Source organism: Leptonychotes weddellii, chromosome 14 (genome assembly GCF_054177405.1).
Source record: "Leptonychotes weddellii isolate Sample4059 chromosome 14, ASM5417740v2, whole genome shotgun sequence".
In the NCBI taxonomy this organism is placed as follows: Eukaryota; Metazoa; Chordata; class Mammalia; order Carnivora; family Phocidae; genus Leptonychotes; species Leptonychotes weddellii.
Window position 1 is genome coordinate 75,356,827 of NC_138382.1, and position 16,568 is coordinate 75,373,394.

At 58.5% G+C, this 16,568-nt stretch overlaps 1 protein-coding gene across 1 annotated transcript in view; it reads left to right on the forward strand.

The window, feature by feature from the left end:
• HMCN2 (hemicentin 2) overlaps window positions 1-16,568 on the forward strand; it is a 146,103-nt gene that overhangs the window by 95,770 nt on the left and 33,765 nt on the right. Inside the window, exons 49-66 of the mRNA XM_081802661.1 lie at window positions 677-868; window positions 1,609-1,782; window positions 1,887-2,000; window positions 2,554-2,696; window positions 3,253-3,403; window positions 4,016-4,234; window positions 5,758-5,871; window positions 6,243-6,430; window positions 6,942-7,038; window positions 7,814-7,975; window positions 8,138-8,251; window positions 9,200-9,402; window positions 10,090-10,171; window positions 11,456-11,587; window positions 13,851-13,994; window positions 14,086-14,245; window positions 14,333-14,457; window positions 14,892-15,075. Of these exons, the coding sequence (XP_081658787.1) occupies window positions 677-868; window positions 1,609-1,782; window positions 1,887-2,000; window positions 2,554-2,696; window positions 3,253-3,403; window positions 4,016-4,234; window positions 5,758-5,871; window positions 6,243-6,430; window positions 6,942-7,038; window positions 7,814-7,975; window positions 8,138-8,251; window positions 9,200-9,402; window positions 10,090-10,171; window positions 11,456-11,587; window positions 13,851-13,994; window positions 14,086-14,245; window positions 14,333-14,457; window positions 14,892-15,075 (2,698 nt within the window). The remainder of the gene's footprint in view (window positions 1-676; window positions 869-1,608; window positions 1,783-1,886; window positions 2,001-2,553; window positions 2,697-3,252; window positions 3,404-4,015; window positions 4,235-5,757; window positions 5,872-6,242; window positions 6,431-6,941; window positions 7,039-7,813; window positions 7,976-8,137; window positions 8,252-9,199; window positions 9,403-10,089; window positions 10,172-11,455; window positions 11,588-13,850; window positions 13,995-14,085; window positions 14,246-14,332; window positions 14,458-14,891; window positions 15,076-16,568) is intronic.

The following is a 16,568-nucleotide window of genomic DNA, read 5'->3' on the forward strand; positions in this document are numbered from 1 at the left end:
GGTCCTTGAGGACCCAAGGACTGCTTTGTCACCATGGTTTTTCCAGTGTCTGACAGAGTAGGCTCCCATTAATGCTTATGGACTGGGCTGGCTGGCTGGCTGGCTGGCTGGCTGGAAGGATGGATGGATAGATGGAAGAATGGATGGGGAGGTGGGTGGATGGATGGATGGATGGTTGGATGGGGAGGTGGGTGGATGGATGGATGGATGGATGGATGGATGGAAGGATGGATGGATGGATGGATAGATGGAAGGATGGATGGGGAGGTGGGTGGGTGGATGGATGGAAGGATAAATGGAGAGGTGGGTGGATAGATGGATGGATGGATGGATGGATGGATGGATGGATGGGGAGGTAGATGGGTGGGTGGATGGATGGATGGGGAGGTGGGTGGATAGATGGATGGATAGGTGAAAGGAATAACTTGCCTTTCTGTCTTGCCTGTCTACACCACGCCATCTCAGCCCACTCCTCCATAAGGAAAAGGCAGTCAACCACATAGGAAAGGACCCAGACCAGGCTTGATGGCTGCTCTGTGTCTTGCCCTGCTGCATGGGCCTCTGGGACTGAGATGAAGAATCCATGTCCTCTGCCCTATCCTGGAGCCTCTGACCTCTTGGCCAGCCTAGTCAGAACCTGCTAAATTGTCCCACCTGCCTCTCCCCCTCCTTACAGGCCACCCACAGCCCAAGGTCACGTGGTTCAAAGATGGCCGGCCCCTGGCTGGTGGAGACACCCACCTCATTTCTCCAGACGGAGCCCTCCTGCAGGTCCTCCAGGCCAACCTGTCCAGTTCTGGCCACTACTCCTGCATTGCAGCCAACGCTGTGGGGGAGAAGACCAAACACTTCCAGCTTAGTGTCCTGCGTAAGTGCTGGGCCTCTTCCGGCCACCCTGGGTGCCGACGGGAGGGAGAACCAAGGTGACCAGCTCCTTACAGACAGTGTCCACAAAGCCTTCTCCTATTTTTTTCCCCATTTCTCCGGGTTCAACGATAACAACAACACCACCACCACAACAAAATAATAGCTCTGTTGGCTGAACATTTATCATGGGCTAGGCATTTGGACAGGCCTGATTGGTTGGATCTTCACAACAAGCCTAGGAGATGGGAGATGTGCTTGTTCTGTGTCACCAGTGAAGCTCTGAGGCTTAGAGAGGTGACTGGGCCCCTAGGTGTACATCTCCTGAGGGCAATCAGCATGAACTGTCTTGTCAGGAGAAACAGGGAGCTAGTAGATGAGAGGGACACAGCCTGGCTTAATAAAATCTGTTTCTAAAAATGCTGGTGGTAAAGGGGACAGTCCCCTGCGGGACCTGAAAGAGGAAATTTTAGGACCAATGAAAGCAGAGCTATTCTGCATGTCAGGGAACCCTCCGGAACACAAGCAGAACTGACAAGGCTCTGGTAAATCAGTAGACCATCTGGATGTTAAGAGACTACTGGGGAAATCCAGGCAGAAGTTGTCCAGCTTCCCCTGTGGCATTGCTTAGTGGTAGAAAGCCTAGGCTCTGAAGCTAAACCCCAGGGTCTGAGACTTTTCTGGATCTTTGGGCCCAGGGTTAGGGATCTCTGTTAACGATCACACCCCCTGCCTCCCCCACAGTGGTTCCCACCATCCTGGGAGTGACCGAGGACAGTGCAGATGAGGAGGTGACGGTGACCATCAACAACCCCATTTCTCTGATCTGCGAGGCACTGGCCTTCCCCTCCCCCACCATCACCTGGATGAAGGATGGCATCCCATTTGAGGCTTCGAACAACATCCAGCTGCTCCCAGGTGATGCCCCGTGTAGGGGGAAGAAGCAAAAGGACAGGAGACATGTTCTTGGGCCTGAGGTCATGTGACCAGGGGGTGACCCTGGCTACTGTCCCTGCAAGCAGGCACCCACGGGCTGCAGATCCTGAATGCCCAGAAGGAAGATGCGGGCCAATACACCTGTGTCGTCACCAATGAACTTGGGGAGGCCATGAAGAACTACCACGTTGAAGTGCTCAGTGAGTCAGGGACCCTCCAGGGTACCAGCAGGGCAGGCAGGAGGTTGCGTGGGAGCCCAGGGTCCCCCGGCACCTGAGCCCCACAGACACCCTAGGCACCTTCCTATGGCTTGTCTCCTCTGATGGTCCGAGGAAGCCAGGGCTGACTCAGTCACTTGAGGGCCCAGGGCCCCAGGAGATGGGGGAACAAGCGAGTTAGGACTTGGGTCATGTGGACGCCCAGATCCACACCAGTCCTGGTTTCCTTCTGCCACCTGCACTGTGCTGCGGCCAGAGACCCCACAACTTGAGACCCAGCACCCCCAGAATGGACCCCAGAGGTCACCCCAGGAATTCCCTTGCCCCAGACATGCCCGGTCCTATAAACCACTGACAACCAGCACTCTCTCCCCTAAGCGAACAGCCGCAGGAGCAGGTCCACCTTCAGCGTCCCTGTTCCTCGGCTCTCGGGAAGCTGCCTCCCATTTCTGGGACTGCCCTGGGTGCAGGGTGAGCCCTGGGTCTCAGCACCCCTTTCCTAGGCCTGCTCCTCAGACCCCCTTGTGGTTTTCAGTCCCCCCTTCCATCTCCAAAGACGACCCCTTGGGGGAGGCCAGCGTGAAGGAAGTGAAGACTAAGGTCAACAGTACCTTGACCCTGGAGTGTGAGAGCTGGGCCGTGCCCCCACCCACCATCAGCTGGTACAAGGACGGACGGGTAAGTGAGGAAACCCCGAGGGGGGGGGCCTGCTTCTGCTTGGAACCTTCCAGAGAAGCCCGTCAGAGCACCTGGCCCCAGAGCCAGCCTGGGCCCTCCCCCACTTTATATTTTAACAAGAAATCCAACTGTTTGTAGGGAACAGGCCTCATTAACATTCAACTCTACATTTACCCATTTAACTCACGGTTTTTGAGCTATACGGGTTTGGTGTTATAAAATTGTCAGAGCACTACCGTCACCTCGTGTTGTATTTTTAAAATTTTATTAAAATATAGTTAGGTTTGGGGCACTTTGGTAGCGCAGTCAGTTGAGTGTCTGACTCTTGGTTTCGGCTTAGGTCTTGATCTCAGGGTCATGAGATCGAGCGCTGCATTAGGCTCTGCACTCAGCATGGAGTCTGCATGAGATTCTCTCTCTCCCTCTCCCTCCGTCCCTCCCTCCACGCGCACTCTCTCTCTCAAATAAATACATTACAAACTATATATATATAAGTAGGCTCATCTGGGTACTTTCTGCCCCTCATTTCTGATCATTCCCCCTCTCTCACCCCCAGCCCGTGACCCCCAACCAGCAGCTCCGCATCCTGGGCGAAGGCCGGCTGCTCCAGATCCAGCCCACACAGGTCTCGGATTCGGGGCGATACCTGTGTGTAGCCGGCAACGTGGCCGGTGAGGATGACCAGGACTTCAGTGTGCTCATCCAGGGTGCGTGGGGGCCAGTGGGAACGGGGGGCGCCACAGCTGGGCGTGGGGAATGTCCGTGCTTCTGGAACAGTCTGGCAGGAGGACTCCTCCTGGTGGCTTCTTCCCTTTCTCACTGCTGGCTGGCATGTCTTACCTCCAGGCCCCTGGCCCTGGGCTCTCCCATTAACTGACTCCATGACCTGGGGCCACCATTGCCCTCCCCCCGGCCTTGGTTTTACCTGGGTAAAATGTGGGTCATCAGCTCAGGGGGCCTCAAGGGCCCTCACCACTTCTGAAAGCCAATGATTTTGTACCTCTGTGCTCCAATAAACAGACTCTGGCTAAAACTTTGGATCTGGCTTCCTCCACTCAGAGGTGTCAGCATGTCACGGGGAGTCTTTGAGGACATGAGCCACAGAGGGCAGGAACCTTATCTTAGTGCCGAGCATAGTAGTTGCTCAATAAACACTGGCGGAAAGAATGAGTGAATTTAAAAAACTGCCTTGACCTAAGGGATCTGCTCTAACCGTGCAGTCCCCACACCTGAGAGAGGCTAGCACGGGAGTCTCTTTGAGCAGAGGCGCATCCCCATCCCTCAGCTGTGTGTTCTAATGGCTTTGTCCCCCACCCCAGTGCCCCCCATGTTCCAGAAGCCGGGCGACGCCAGTGCAGCCTTCGAGATCCCGTCCAGGGAAGAAGAGGCCCGGGGTGGGGTGACGGAATACCGGGAGATTGTGGAGAACAACCCTGCCTACCTTCACTGTGACACCAATGCTATTCCACCCCCGGAGCTCACCTGGTACAGGGAGGACCAGCCCCTCTCGGCCGCAGATGGGGTGTCTGTTCTGCAAGGTAGTTTAGAGTGCACAGAGAGCTCAGGGCATTTGCAGGCAGGGATCGGGGTTCTCCCACCTCGGAGCTGGGCTCCTTAACTGCCCTCACGAGTCCTTGGAGCTCTCCTGTGTGGCTGTGTGACCATGGGCAGGCCACGCAACCACTCTGGGCCTTGGCTGCCTTTCGCAAACCTGGACTAGACGCTCCTTGCCCATTTGAAGGCAAGGACGGGGGCCCCCTTTGCCTCTGGTTTTTAGACCCGAGGTTCTCACCTGGGCCGTGCCCACCTCTGGGCCTCAAGATCTGTAATGTCCTGGGATAACTGGCCGACACTGGTGTCTTTCTCGGCAGGGGGAGCCAGTTCCTTTAGTAAGATCTCATGAGGACCACACTGGGGGCGGGGGGTGCGGGGAGGGGATTCCAGGCATAGAGCCCTGTTTATCATCTCATCAGCGGGGACTCGGTGACCCTTCAGCTTCGGATGTGTCCTGTGTCCTGCCGGGCCTGGAGCAACGGTGGGGCTGGCTGGGGGTGGAGATGAGGTGGTTTGCGCGGGCCTCTAGACAAATAGGGTCCTTCCAAGGTTTGTACTTTGGTGCTTGCAAAGGACAGCAGCCTCTTGGAGATGGAGAAGAGGCAATGCTTACTGAAAGCTGTTTGTCAGAAACCCCTGATTGACCCCTCAACCTGGCCACTGCCCTTGGACCCGGACACTGATCCAGATCCTGGGTACACAGTGAGCTCGGTCACATGCTGATTCCTACCTCAGATCCTGACCAGAGGTTAATCCCAGCCATCAGCTGACTCCATCCCCGGTCCTAGCCATTAACCTCCAACCCCACCATTGACCTCTGACCCCGGCCACTGACCCTTAATCGTGGGCACATAGTGGTTGTGGTCACAAGTGAACCTTAATTCTGAACCTGACCATAGATTAATTTCACGTGTCAAGTGATCCCCAAACGCAGCCACTGTTTCTCCAATCCTGCTTCTGTCCCCGGCTCTGCAGGTCACAAGCCCCTAACCCTGGTCATGAGCACACCACAGCCTAAGCCAGTGATCCCCCAACCCAGAATCCTGAACACATGGTGACCCTAACCCGGCTCTGCTGGAGACCACCTCTAGCCCTGCAGAGATACCAGGGTCTGGCCCTGGCTGCCTCCTAATCACAGAGGGTCCCAGGTGACACCCCCCAGGACCCCCCCACCCCTGATCACCACAGCCCAGGAGCTGCCTTATTGCTTCTCAAAGGCCTATCCCCGGACATTTGCCCAGCTCTCTGTCCCCTCCCTCTTCCTTCATTGAGGAGCCGGGCTCAGCACTGCTGGGCACTCTTGGGAAGCCTCAGTTCTTCCATCTGTCATATGGGAGGAGGAGGAGCCCCAGAGCCAGAGGCCAGGAAAATGCTCGGCCCAGGGCCTTCCCCACAGCAAGCAGGGCAGGCTGATTCTCTCCATTTCACAGAGGAGGCGGGGCAGTGATGTCTTCGGGGTCCCCTGCCTCCTTGCCCTCGTTCAGGTCTCTATCCTGTGTCCCCGCAGGAGGTCGGGTCCTGCAGATCCCCCTGGTGCGTGCGGAAGATGCTGGGAGGTATTCATGCAAGGCCTCCAATGAGGTGGGCGAGGACTGGCTGCATTACCAGCTGCTTGTGCTGAGTGAGTGGCCAGCTTGGGGCCAGAGGGTTTCGGTCTGCAGGCCCCACAGGGCCCTCCCTGCTAAAGGGGGTCAAGGCAGAGTGCACGTTCAGTCCTGCTGCACTGGGAGGTTGATCACGTAGGACACGCGAGCTGGGACTGGGTTCAAATTCCAAGTGGCCTGCTTTCTAGCCGCATCACCTGGAGCACATCACAGCCCTCCCGGTGCCCCAGATTCCTTAGCTGCATCAGGGCGGGGGGAAGGAGGGCACCGGGCACCCTAGCCAGAGCCTTGTGCCACGGGCTGCTCTCCCCTCCTTGCCCACCCCCTACCCCGGGGACCTTTCCCAGGCAGGCTGCCTGCTCCTCACGCTGCTCTCCCCCGCCCCCAGCCCCACCTGTGATCCTGGGTGACACGGAGGAGCTGGTGGAGGAGGTGACCGTCAACGCCAGCAGCACCGTCAGCCTACGCTGCCCGGCCCTGGGCAACCCCATGCCCACCATCTCATGGCTCCAGAATGGGCTGCCCTTCTCCCCGAGCCCACAGCTGCAGGTCCTGGAGGACGGGCAAGTCTTGCAGGTCAGGGCGACCCCCAAGTCAGGCTGAAGGCTGAAACTGCTGTGACCCAGTCCTGCTTGTCCGGGAACCAAGGAGCTGCCGTTATCTGTGCCAAATGAGGCTCTTGGCCTGGAAGCACGTTGGAGCAGCCGGGATTTAATTCAGCCCACCAAATAACCTTTACGTGAGCAGCTTGCTGGCAGCGCAGGGCTACACTTAGTGCCCAAGAAGGACACATACGCACGCCCAGCTAGAGCCCAGCGTGGCACCGAGCGGCCCTGCTTGGAGCCAGGCGGAGACTGTTGTCACCGTGGAGTTTGCTACAGGGAATCATCCGGCATCAATCTCACACTACGCCCTGAATGTCACAGAGAGCCTCGGGGGATGTGGGGGGGGTTGCCTATCCGCGGAGCCCCCTGAGCGCTGCTTCATGCACACGGGGGTGGCCGGGAGCCCTCACAGCCCTTCCTGGGGGAGCCCAGAGCCGGCCGGCCTGTGGGGTCTCCCAGGCACCTTCTCCCTGCGCCCGCAGGTCTCCACGGCGGAGGTGGCCGATGCCGCCAGCTACATGTGTGTGGCCGAGAACCCGGCGGGCTCCTCAGAGAAGCTCTTCACCCTCAGGGTACAAGGTGAGCTGGGCTGAGCAGCGGCCCCTGGGGGTTCCCAGCTGAGGGCTGGTGCTCTGGGCTGGCTGTGGCCGCTCCCCGGGTTAACCTCGTGGGCAGACCCGGCCCCTCTTCCCACCCGGAGGGGCACCGCCTCGTTGCTTCCAGCATCCTGGGCTCTGGGCCTGGGCGCACGTGGTTGGATCCCAGCTGGTGCCAGCCATCTCCTGGGACAGGGAGGGGACCCTGATCCCTGCAGGCCAACCCCAGATGATTTTAAGCAACATCAGAGGCCGCCAGGGAACGGCTCCTCCGAGGCCTTACAGCACCGTTATTGAGACTTACTCTATCCCTGGGGTGGGGCTGACATGTTCCCCAGAGCGGAGCTAGGAGGCCGGCCCAAATATACAGCTCAGAGACGTCACCTAGTAGGGGGTTTCCATCTCACTGGCCATGAGTTCTGCCTCCAGCTGTGGGGCAGCTGTGGCCGCAGGGACAGAGGGATGACAGCGCGGAGCGCTCCAGGTCTAGGACCTGAGCCCGAATTGATACTTCAGCTCTGCCGCTGACCCGCTGAGTGGCTTTGGGGAAGTGACTGTCCCTCTCTGATCTCTGAGCCCCGTGTTCTCACCTGTGAGACAGCTAGGACAGCCAGGGGGTGTCGCACGGCCTTGTTTGAAGATGCGCCAAGGCACGGCACCAAGAGCTCCTCAAGGCCGTGTTCCACTCTGTGGCTCTCGGCCCCCTGCTGGAATGTGTTCTCATGGGTCCTTCTTTCTCCTGGCGGCTGCGGGGACAGCCCCCCCACGCATCACAGGCCCGAACTTGGAGCAGGTCACTGCCATCGTCAACAGCAGTGTCTCCCTGTCCTGTGACGTCCATGCTCACCCGAGCCCTGAGGTCACGTGGTCCCGGGACAGCCAGGCTCTCTCCCTGGGAAAAGAGGTCTTCCTCCTGCCTGGTGGGTAAACTGAGGCTCAGAGCCCAGCCTGAGGCTATGTGGGGAGTCTGAGTTGCTTCCTCCAACCTGGGACCAGACAGGGAGTCTGGGAAGGCTTGAGTCTGGGAAGGCCTGGGGCCTGGGGTCTGCTCTCCGGTGTAAGGGGGCTGGCTCCTCCGGCAGGCACCCACACATTGCAGCTGGCCCGGGCACGGCCGTCAGACTCCGGGATATACGCATGTGAGGCCCTCAATGCTGCCGGCCGAGACCAGAAGCTGGTGCAGCTTAGCGTGCTGGGTATGTCCTGTCTGTCCCCCACTCCTTCAGTGAGCCCTCAGCCCCGCACCCCGAGGCAGCACAGCCAGGAGAGGGGCAGCTGGCCCTTGGGAAGCCTGGGACGCCCACACTCTCTGAGCAGCGTGGTGGGAAGATCCTGGTCTGTAGAGCTGGACACACTGGGTTTGAGACTCAGCTGTATGCGTATTTGCACTGTGACCTTGGGCAAGTCACTCTCCCTCTCGGAGCCTCAGGCCTCCCATCTGTAAGTGGACAGTTGGCGTAAGGATTAAATGAGGGTATATGAGCGCTTACCCCATGCCGGGCACACAGTGCGCTCTTAAGTCAATGAGGGGACAGCGGGAGCCACAGGAGCTGGCCCAGGAAAGGCCCTTCCCAAACCTGATTGACCAGAGGTTCTCGGCATGGAGCCTGTTTCCGGGCTCCCGGTCTTCAGCATCCTCTTGGGGAACAGCTGGCCCAAGTTGTCATGCCCAGCACTCACTGGAAGTTTCCTTTTAGCCCTGGGTCTAGTTGATTTATTTGTGTGTGTTCAGCTACTGTGTGCGTGTCAGACCCTGTGCCAGGCCCTGTGGGCTCACAGCCCAGGGTTGGGGGGCTTCTACATTGGTCTACTGGAAGGACGTGGGCTGTGGGGACCCCTAGGGAGGGCTCTAACCCAGCCGGGGCCTGCCTTGTGTCGGAAAGAGCCCAGGAGGGCCATTGGAGCATCTCCCCATCTAGGAGGCTGAGGCCCAGAGAAGGCAGGAGGCTGTGCCCAGGTCACCCAGCAGGTCCTTGGCACGCTGACCTGGACTCTCTTCCCTCCAACTCCCTGGGTCTGTGCCATCCCTGGGGCGGGCTCCTCCATGTGACGCTGTGGGCCTCCATCGGCCGTTACCCACGGCTGGAGCCGGGGAGGACGCCGGGGACGCTGGCGTGCCTCACGCTGTTCACCTGCTGCCCCAGTTCCCCCCACCTTCAGGCAGCCTCCCAGCGGCCCCCAGGATGCCATCGTGGTCCGGGCCGGGGACAAAGCAGTCCTGAGCTGTGAGACCGACTCGCTCCCTGAGCCGACCGTGAGCTGGCACAAGGACGGGCAGCCCCTGGTCCTGGCACAGCACACCCAGGCTCTGCTGGGGGGGCAGAGGCTGGAGATCCGGGACACCCAGGTGAGCAGCCCGTGGCATGGGCAGCCGTGGGTGGCTGTGGGCGCCGGTCCTGGTGAGCCTGGGAGGTGGGGCTGGGCAGCTGTGTGGCAGGGCATGGGGACTGCCACCTCCTCAGCCCACAGGACCTCACAGCAATGATGAGCAGCCCCCGGGGTGGGAGCCATGAGAAGAGCGCAGGGCTCCAATCTGGTCCTGACCTTGAGCAAGTCCATTCCCAATCACCTGCTTCCGCTTTCCTGGGATCTAGAAGCCTGTTCCAGGCCCCTCTGACTGTGACTCTCTGGGAGTTTGCTCTGCCCACCCTCCCTGGTGTGGATTAGGCACTCACAAGTGTTTGCTGGATGCATATTGGCTGCCCTTCTGGGAAATGGTGCCGGGCTCCTCTCTCCTGGCCCAGCGCCGTCCCCACAGTGAGGGACTTTTCCCTCCAGGCTTGGCTGGCGTGCAGGCCCAGGGGAAGGGTGGGGGTCTGGAACCTGTGCACTCACCTCCTAACCACCCTCCTGCTTCTTGAAGTTCTTGGGGGAAGGCCAGGGGGTCCTATCTCCTCTGGCTTCCCAGGCACGACCAGCATATCTGGGGAGTCCCTTCTCCAGAAGGTTCTGTGGCCTGGGTGTTTTGGGGGAGCCCTCGGTACCCCCATCCCAGCACCATGTACACCATCACCACGTGCTCTCTTTGTCCTAGGTACTGGATAAAGGTTTATACAGCTGTAAAGTCAGTAATACAGCCGGGGAAGCCATGCGGACATTTGTCCTCACTGTCCAGGGTAAGCTGGGGACCAGCCTGAGGGCATTGCCGTGGGACCCCTAGCAGCACACAGGGCTGCTCAGGGTGGGAAGGGCAGTCGCTAGGAAGAGGCAGTGGCCCCGAGCGTGTAGGGCACAGGATGTGGCATTGAAAAGACCAGGATCGGAACAGCACTGCCGATGACTTGCTCTTGGGGGGCAGCAGAACACCTTGGTTCCTCTGAGCCTCGGGTTTGTCTTCGGTCAAAGGAGCAAAGGCAGTACCTGCCTCCCTAGATGTATGGGAAGCATTCAGTTGATGGGCTGCCATGAATATATCTATAAAGTGCTGGGCACGAGCCTGGCATGCAAGCCCTGGGAGGGGAGCCCTCAGAGATCAGATGGTTGGAGTCCTGGGGCCATGTCACCTGGGGGGCCCGCTCCATCAGCCCAAGAATGGAGCACAGATGGCATTTGATGGGCTGTGACTCAAGGTGGGGGTGTGGGGAAGCTCAGCTAGGGAAGCAAGGGATGAAGACTCAGCCAGATTTGCTTGGGGTCAGATGTTATGTCAGTTAGAGTATAGTCTCTGCTGTGTTAAAAAGAGATCCCAAAACACAGTGGATTAAATGAGAGAGAATATTACCTCTCTCCTACAAAAGCCCAGGAGTGAGCGTCCAGGCTGGTGGATAGCTCAGGGCCTACCAAGTGGTAAGTAAAGTACTGTAATTGCCCTGGAAGTAAATTGTCCCCAGGAGGCAAAGCCAGTGACCTCCCCACCGGGTGAGCAGTGGATGGATCCAACCGGGAGCCATATTGAATACCATTGTTGGGAATTACTGACACCAGGTGTGCTGTTTAAAGCCTTCCCCTGATGGCTACATTGATGAGTGGTGGGCAAGGGGCAAGGTCTGGTCCCTGAGGACAAAGAGGATTCACCCTGAGCACAGCCATTTTCGTTCCACTGGTAGTGCTTGCCCGGGATGCGTGACCTCTTCCTGGCCAAGCAGGAGAGGGTGTCGGGATCGATTAGTGATGTCTGCCCTGGCGTAGGCTAAGAACTCCTGGCACGGTAGCCACGCACTCACCATCCTTGGGCTGAGTGGACCCCTCTGGACTCTGCTTTGTAAATGTTTTGAAATAGACCGATGCCGGTTCTATTTACACCTGTGACTAAAACAATCTGTATCTCTACCCGTGGCAAAGCATAAAATATCAACTACTAACCAGAACGAAGAGCTGGTGGGGTATCCCTGACTAGCCCCCGTGGAAGGAAGGGGGCAACAGGGTCTTAGGGCTGTGGCAATCTGGCATCTCTCCCACAGTGCCCCCAACGTTTGAGAACCCCAAGACAGAGAAAGTGAGCCAGGTGGCTGGGAGCCCCCTGGTCCTGAGCTGTGACGTGACCGGGGTCCCGGCACCTGCTGTGACCTGGCTGAAGGACAGAATGCCTGTTGGTGAGTGCATCGCATCCTTTCAGTGCCAAATACTCCTTTCTGTGCTGCCGTGACCATGAAGAGGGAAGAGTTGTTGGTTGTCGCCGTTCTCGGCAAAATCGAAGGCGGCAGCGTTCTGTCTGTCCCACCACCTGTTGGCCCTTGAAATCCCAATGCTGAGAACTGTTCCATGGGGGCTCGAAGGCTCCCTGTGTTTGTGGCCACAGTTGGCTCCCACGAGATGGGTGGATGCAGGGTGGGTGCTGAGGGCCCAGCCGGCCTGACCCTGGCCTTGACGTTGGCCTCCAAAGCTCCTCCTCCTGGAATTCAGCTCCGTCCAGCCTGGCTGCCGGTCACCTTCCTGTCTAGGCCTTCGTCCCTGTCTAGCTCTCTTCTCCTCCCACCCCGGGGTCCCAGCAGAACCTTCCTCTTGTCAGGTGGGAAACAGCCAGCTCTCTGCCCTTAGCCTTTCCCATTCCAGCTGCCCCCACGCCAGTCCTGGGCCCACTCCAAGCCTCCAGTGCCATCTCCGCACAGGGACGAAGGGATCTCAAAGTGCAGCTCTGAGGCGGTCACTTGTCTGCTGAAATCCTTTGGCCATAGTCCTCAGAAACACAGCCCGGGAGGCCCTGCGGGGCTCAGCCAGCCCACCTCCCCGTGCCCCACACCGGGCCCCACACACCCAGCTGCTCTCGGCTTCTCCCACAAACCCTTCTGTCTCTGTCTCTCTGTCTCTCTCTCTGTCTCTGTCTCTCTCTCCCTCCCCCTGCCCCCTCTCCCTCTCTCAAAGACAGCTTTATCAAGATTTATATACTATACGATTTACCCATTTAAAGCTTATAATTCCGTTATTTTGACTATAGTCGCAGACCATCCCCACAATCAATTTTAGAACATTTTTATCACCCAAAAGGCAACCCCTCACCCATTACCTTACACCCCTCGTTTCCCCCCATACCTGCTGCCAACCCCGGAAACCAGGCAGCCACTGACACTGATTTGCCAGTTCTGGACATTTCCTGTCAGTGGAATCATACGGTATGTGGCCTTTTCTGACGGGCTTTTCCACTTAGCATCCTGTTTCCAAGGTCCACCTCTGTTGTAGCGTATGTCCATTCTGCATTCCTTCTTTTAAGTTAAATTAAAATGTTTTCACTCTTTTTTATGGCTGACTATTCCACTGCATGGCTCTACCCTATTTGGTTTATCCTTTCATCAGTTGGTGGACATTCAGGTTGTTTCCACCCTGGGGCTGTGGTGAATAGTGTGCCGTGAAGGTTCGGGGACGAGTGTTTGTGGGCCATACACTCTCCTTTCTCTTCCGATTGCACCTGCTGTGGAGCCACTCCGGGCCCCGTTCTCCACCTCCTTTCTTGGCATACGCTCTTTCCTCCCCGAAATACCCACCCCGACCCCCCTGAACACCTCTACTGGCCGGTTCACACCCACTTGGTCCAGCTGAGACCTGCCTCCTCCGAAGACGTGCCTGACCCCTCCCGGCTCCATCAGGGGCTTCACGGGACTGGTCACGCAGGAGCACGCGTGTCTCACTGTCTCTGATGCACGTGGAGCCCCTTGAGGCCAGGGGCTGTGCTTTACTCGGCTTTGAACCCCAAGCTCACAGCTGGACACGCGGTAGCTGCTCAGTAGATTTCGTCTTGAGAGACTGGTTGTACCAGTGAGGACCCGGGGGAGAGTGGCCCAGCCTGGGCTCAGGCAGAAGCGCAGCTGCCGAGAATGGGGGCCATTCCAGGCTGGGGTGGGCGTGCAGCCTGAGCAGAGGCCCTGGGGTGCCCCTAACGGGACCCACGTGGGGACCAGGAAGTGCCCAGTGGGTGGCTGGTTCACCTTGATTGGCAGCCTTGGGGGGTGGGGGTGGGCAGGGTGAAGCTGGAGCGAGGGTGGGGGTGAGGTGGGCCCGAGGGTCCTGGGGCCCACAGGAGGAGGAGCAAGTCCTGGACACTAAAGGGGAGTGGGGTATCTTGGCCAGGAATGTCCCCAGTGGAAGGAAATAGGTCAGGGCTGTAACGCACAGAGCAATGAGAGACCCAGCCGAGGGAGGTCATGATGTAGCTGGCACGAGACCCTGCCCCCGGCTGGGCCTCAGTGTCCCTGTGAGTACAAGAGGCCGGCGGGTGGTGCAAAGGCTCCAGGGGTCTTGCGAGTGTGGGAGATGGACACCCGCTCAGAGGAGTCGCATGACTTTTGTGTCCGGGCCCAGTGGCGGCACCTGGGATGGCGGGTCTGGGCAGGTGGGGGCCTGGCACGTCTCTCCACCCCACAGAGAGCAGTGTGGCGCATGGTGTGGTCTCCCGCGGGGGCCGCCTCCAGCTGAGTCGCTTGCAGCCCTCCCAGGCTGGCACCTACACTTGCGTGGCCGAGAACACCCAGGCCGAGGCCCGCAAGGACTTCGTAGTGGCCGTGCTGGGTACGTGTGCCCCCTACACTCCCCCCACCACGGCCCACCCCCTCGCCAGCCCCCGCCACGTCCCCGGGCCTCACCACAGCACCTGCCACAGTGGCCCCCCAGATCCGGAGCTCGGGCGTCACCCAGGAGCACAGGGTCCTGGAGGGACAGGAGGTGCGGCTGGACTGTGAGGCGGATGGGCAGCCACCGCCCAACGTGACCTGGCTGAAGGACGGTGGCCCGCTGGACCAGGGCGTGGGCCCCCACCTCCGGTAAGGCTTGGCCTGTGCCCTCCCGGGTCCCCAGGCGTCACCACAGACCCTTACGGTGCCGGCTCTCGGCTCTCCGCCCCCGGGCAGGTTCTACCTGGACAGCAGCGCCCTGGTGCTGAAGGGCCTGAAGGCCGAGGACTCGGGCGCCTACACCTGCGTGGCCCACAACACGGCAGGGGAGGACGCCAGGCTGCACACAGTGAGCGTGCTGGGTGAGCAACTGAGGGGTGAGGAGAGGTGGGGGCTCCGCCATCTGCGGCAGCCCGGCCACGGCGGGGCCTCCACCGGGGCGTCTGGACGGGGATGCCAGGGCCAGGATGCAGGAGCCCGGCTTCAAGCCCCAGCCGGGCCATCCTCTGACCTCTCTGGGCCTCTGCATCCTGTTCTTAGCCAGAGACCCAAGCACTCCAGCACCGGGGTGCGATAGGAGAGTCGGGGAATAGGGGACATGCAAAGAGAGCCATGGGGTGAACCTGTGCCCCCACGCGGTGGGCTTCAGCCTCACCTGGCAAGGATGTGGCTCTGAGAACCCCATATAAGATGGTTGCTGCTTCCTGGAATTTGCCTGAGAGGAGCCCATCTCCCCCACCCAGACCCTCTCCCTAAACCCCCTTACCACCCCCTTTTTCCCTCTACCCACCCCCAGTCCCTCCCACCATCGAGCAGTGGGCAGAGAGCTCGGGGACCCTGGTGAGCAGGCCTGGGGAGCTGGTGACCATGGCCTGCCCCGTCCGGGGCTCTGCGCCCATCCGTGTGAGCTGGCTCAAGGACGGCCTGCCCCTCCCGCTTTCCCAGCGCACTCGCCTTCACAGCTCTGGCCGCACCCTCAGGTAGGGAAGAGGCTCCTCAGCCCCTGGGCCACCTGGTCCCAGACCCACTCTCAGGCAGCTTGGGCTTCAGAACACCTCTGAATGGTTTTCAAATAAAAATAATATACAGAGGTTTATGATGGGGAGAGTGAGGGTCCCCCACCCCCCAAATAGAACTCCAGAGATAAAGGGGGCCTCTTGCTCTCAGGCTCTTACAGCCCAGGGAGGGAGGCACAGATCCAGGTGATGACATCTGGTTGTATCCAACTCAGCCTGCCTTGGGGTGGAGGAAATCAGGGAAGCCTTCCTGGAAGAAGGTTTCTGAGCAACGTCTTCACACATTCTTCAATCTTTTGGAGTGCTGGCTATCGCAGGTGCAGTTCCAGGCACTGGGATAGAGCAGTGAGCAAAATAAAGCCCCTGACCTACTGCTGCTTGATCAGGGGAGGAGAATGGAAATTAAACAGCTGTAACAGAGGAATGTCACTAGGGATATGTGCTCTGAAGAACAAAGTAGGGTGAAGAATAAATGGGAGGTGGCAGGGGAGGCTGGTATTTTAGGGTGGTCAGTGATAGGCACTATCAGAGAAGGTGAAATGTGCACAGAGGTGGAAGGAGTCAGGAGAGGGAGCTGGGTGGATTCTGTGGGGAAGAGTTTCCGGGCAGAGTGTTGGAATAGCAAGTTCAAAGGCCCTGAGGTGGGCATGTGCCTGTGTGTTCAAGGAATAGGGTGGGTGGGATTGAGGGGAGACCAGGTGACATAGGACTTGTAAGTCCTTCAAAAGACCTAGGTTTTCCTAAGGACAGATGAAGAGCTGGTGGGGGGGGTGGGGAGGCAGTGTTCAGTAGAGAAGCCTCATGATATGACTTACATTTTTTTATTACGGTAAAATACACATAAAATTTATCATTTTAACCATTTTTAAGTGTGCAGTTCAGGGGCATTAAGTACATTCACACAGTGATCCGACCATCACCCCCATCCATCTCCAGAACTTTCTCATCTTCCCAAACTGAAACTGTGTCCCCATTTCCCCCCGCACTGCCCCCATTCTTGGCAACCCCCATTCTACCTCCTATCTCTATGAACTTGACAGCTCTAAGGACGTCGGTATCAGTGGACTCATACAGTATTTTTCTTTTTGTGACTGGTCTTATCCCACTCGGCATCATGCCCTCAAGTCTCCTCCACATTGTAGCAGGTGTCAGAATTCCCTGGCTTTTTAAGGCTGAGTAATATTCCACAGTACGGACAGACCACACCTTGTTCATCCATTCATCTGTCAACAGACATGTGGATTGCTCCCACTTTTTTGCTACTGTGCGTAATGCTATTATAAACATGGGTGTGCAAATATCTGTTCAAGTCTCTCAATTCTTTTGGGTTGTGACTTAGGTTTTTAGAGGATCCTTGTGGCTGCTGGGTAGACAGGAGACCATGGGGCCAAGGGCAGAGCAGGAGGGGGATGAGGGGGAGATGCCGTGAGGCCTGGGTCACAGCCGTGGTGGTGGAG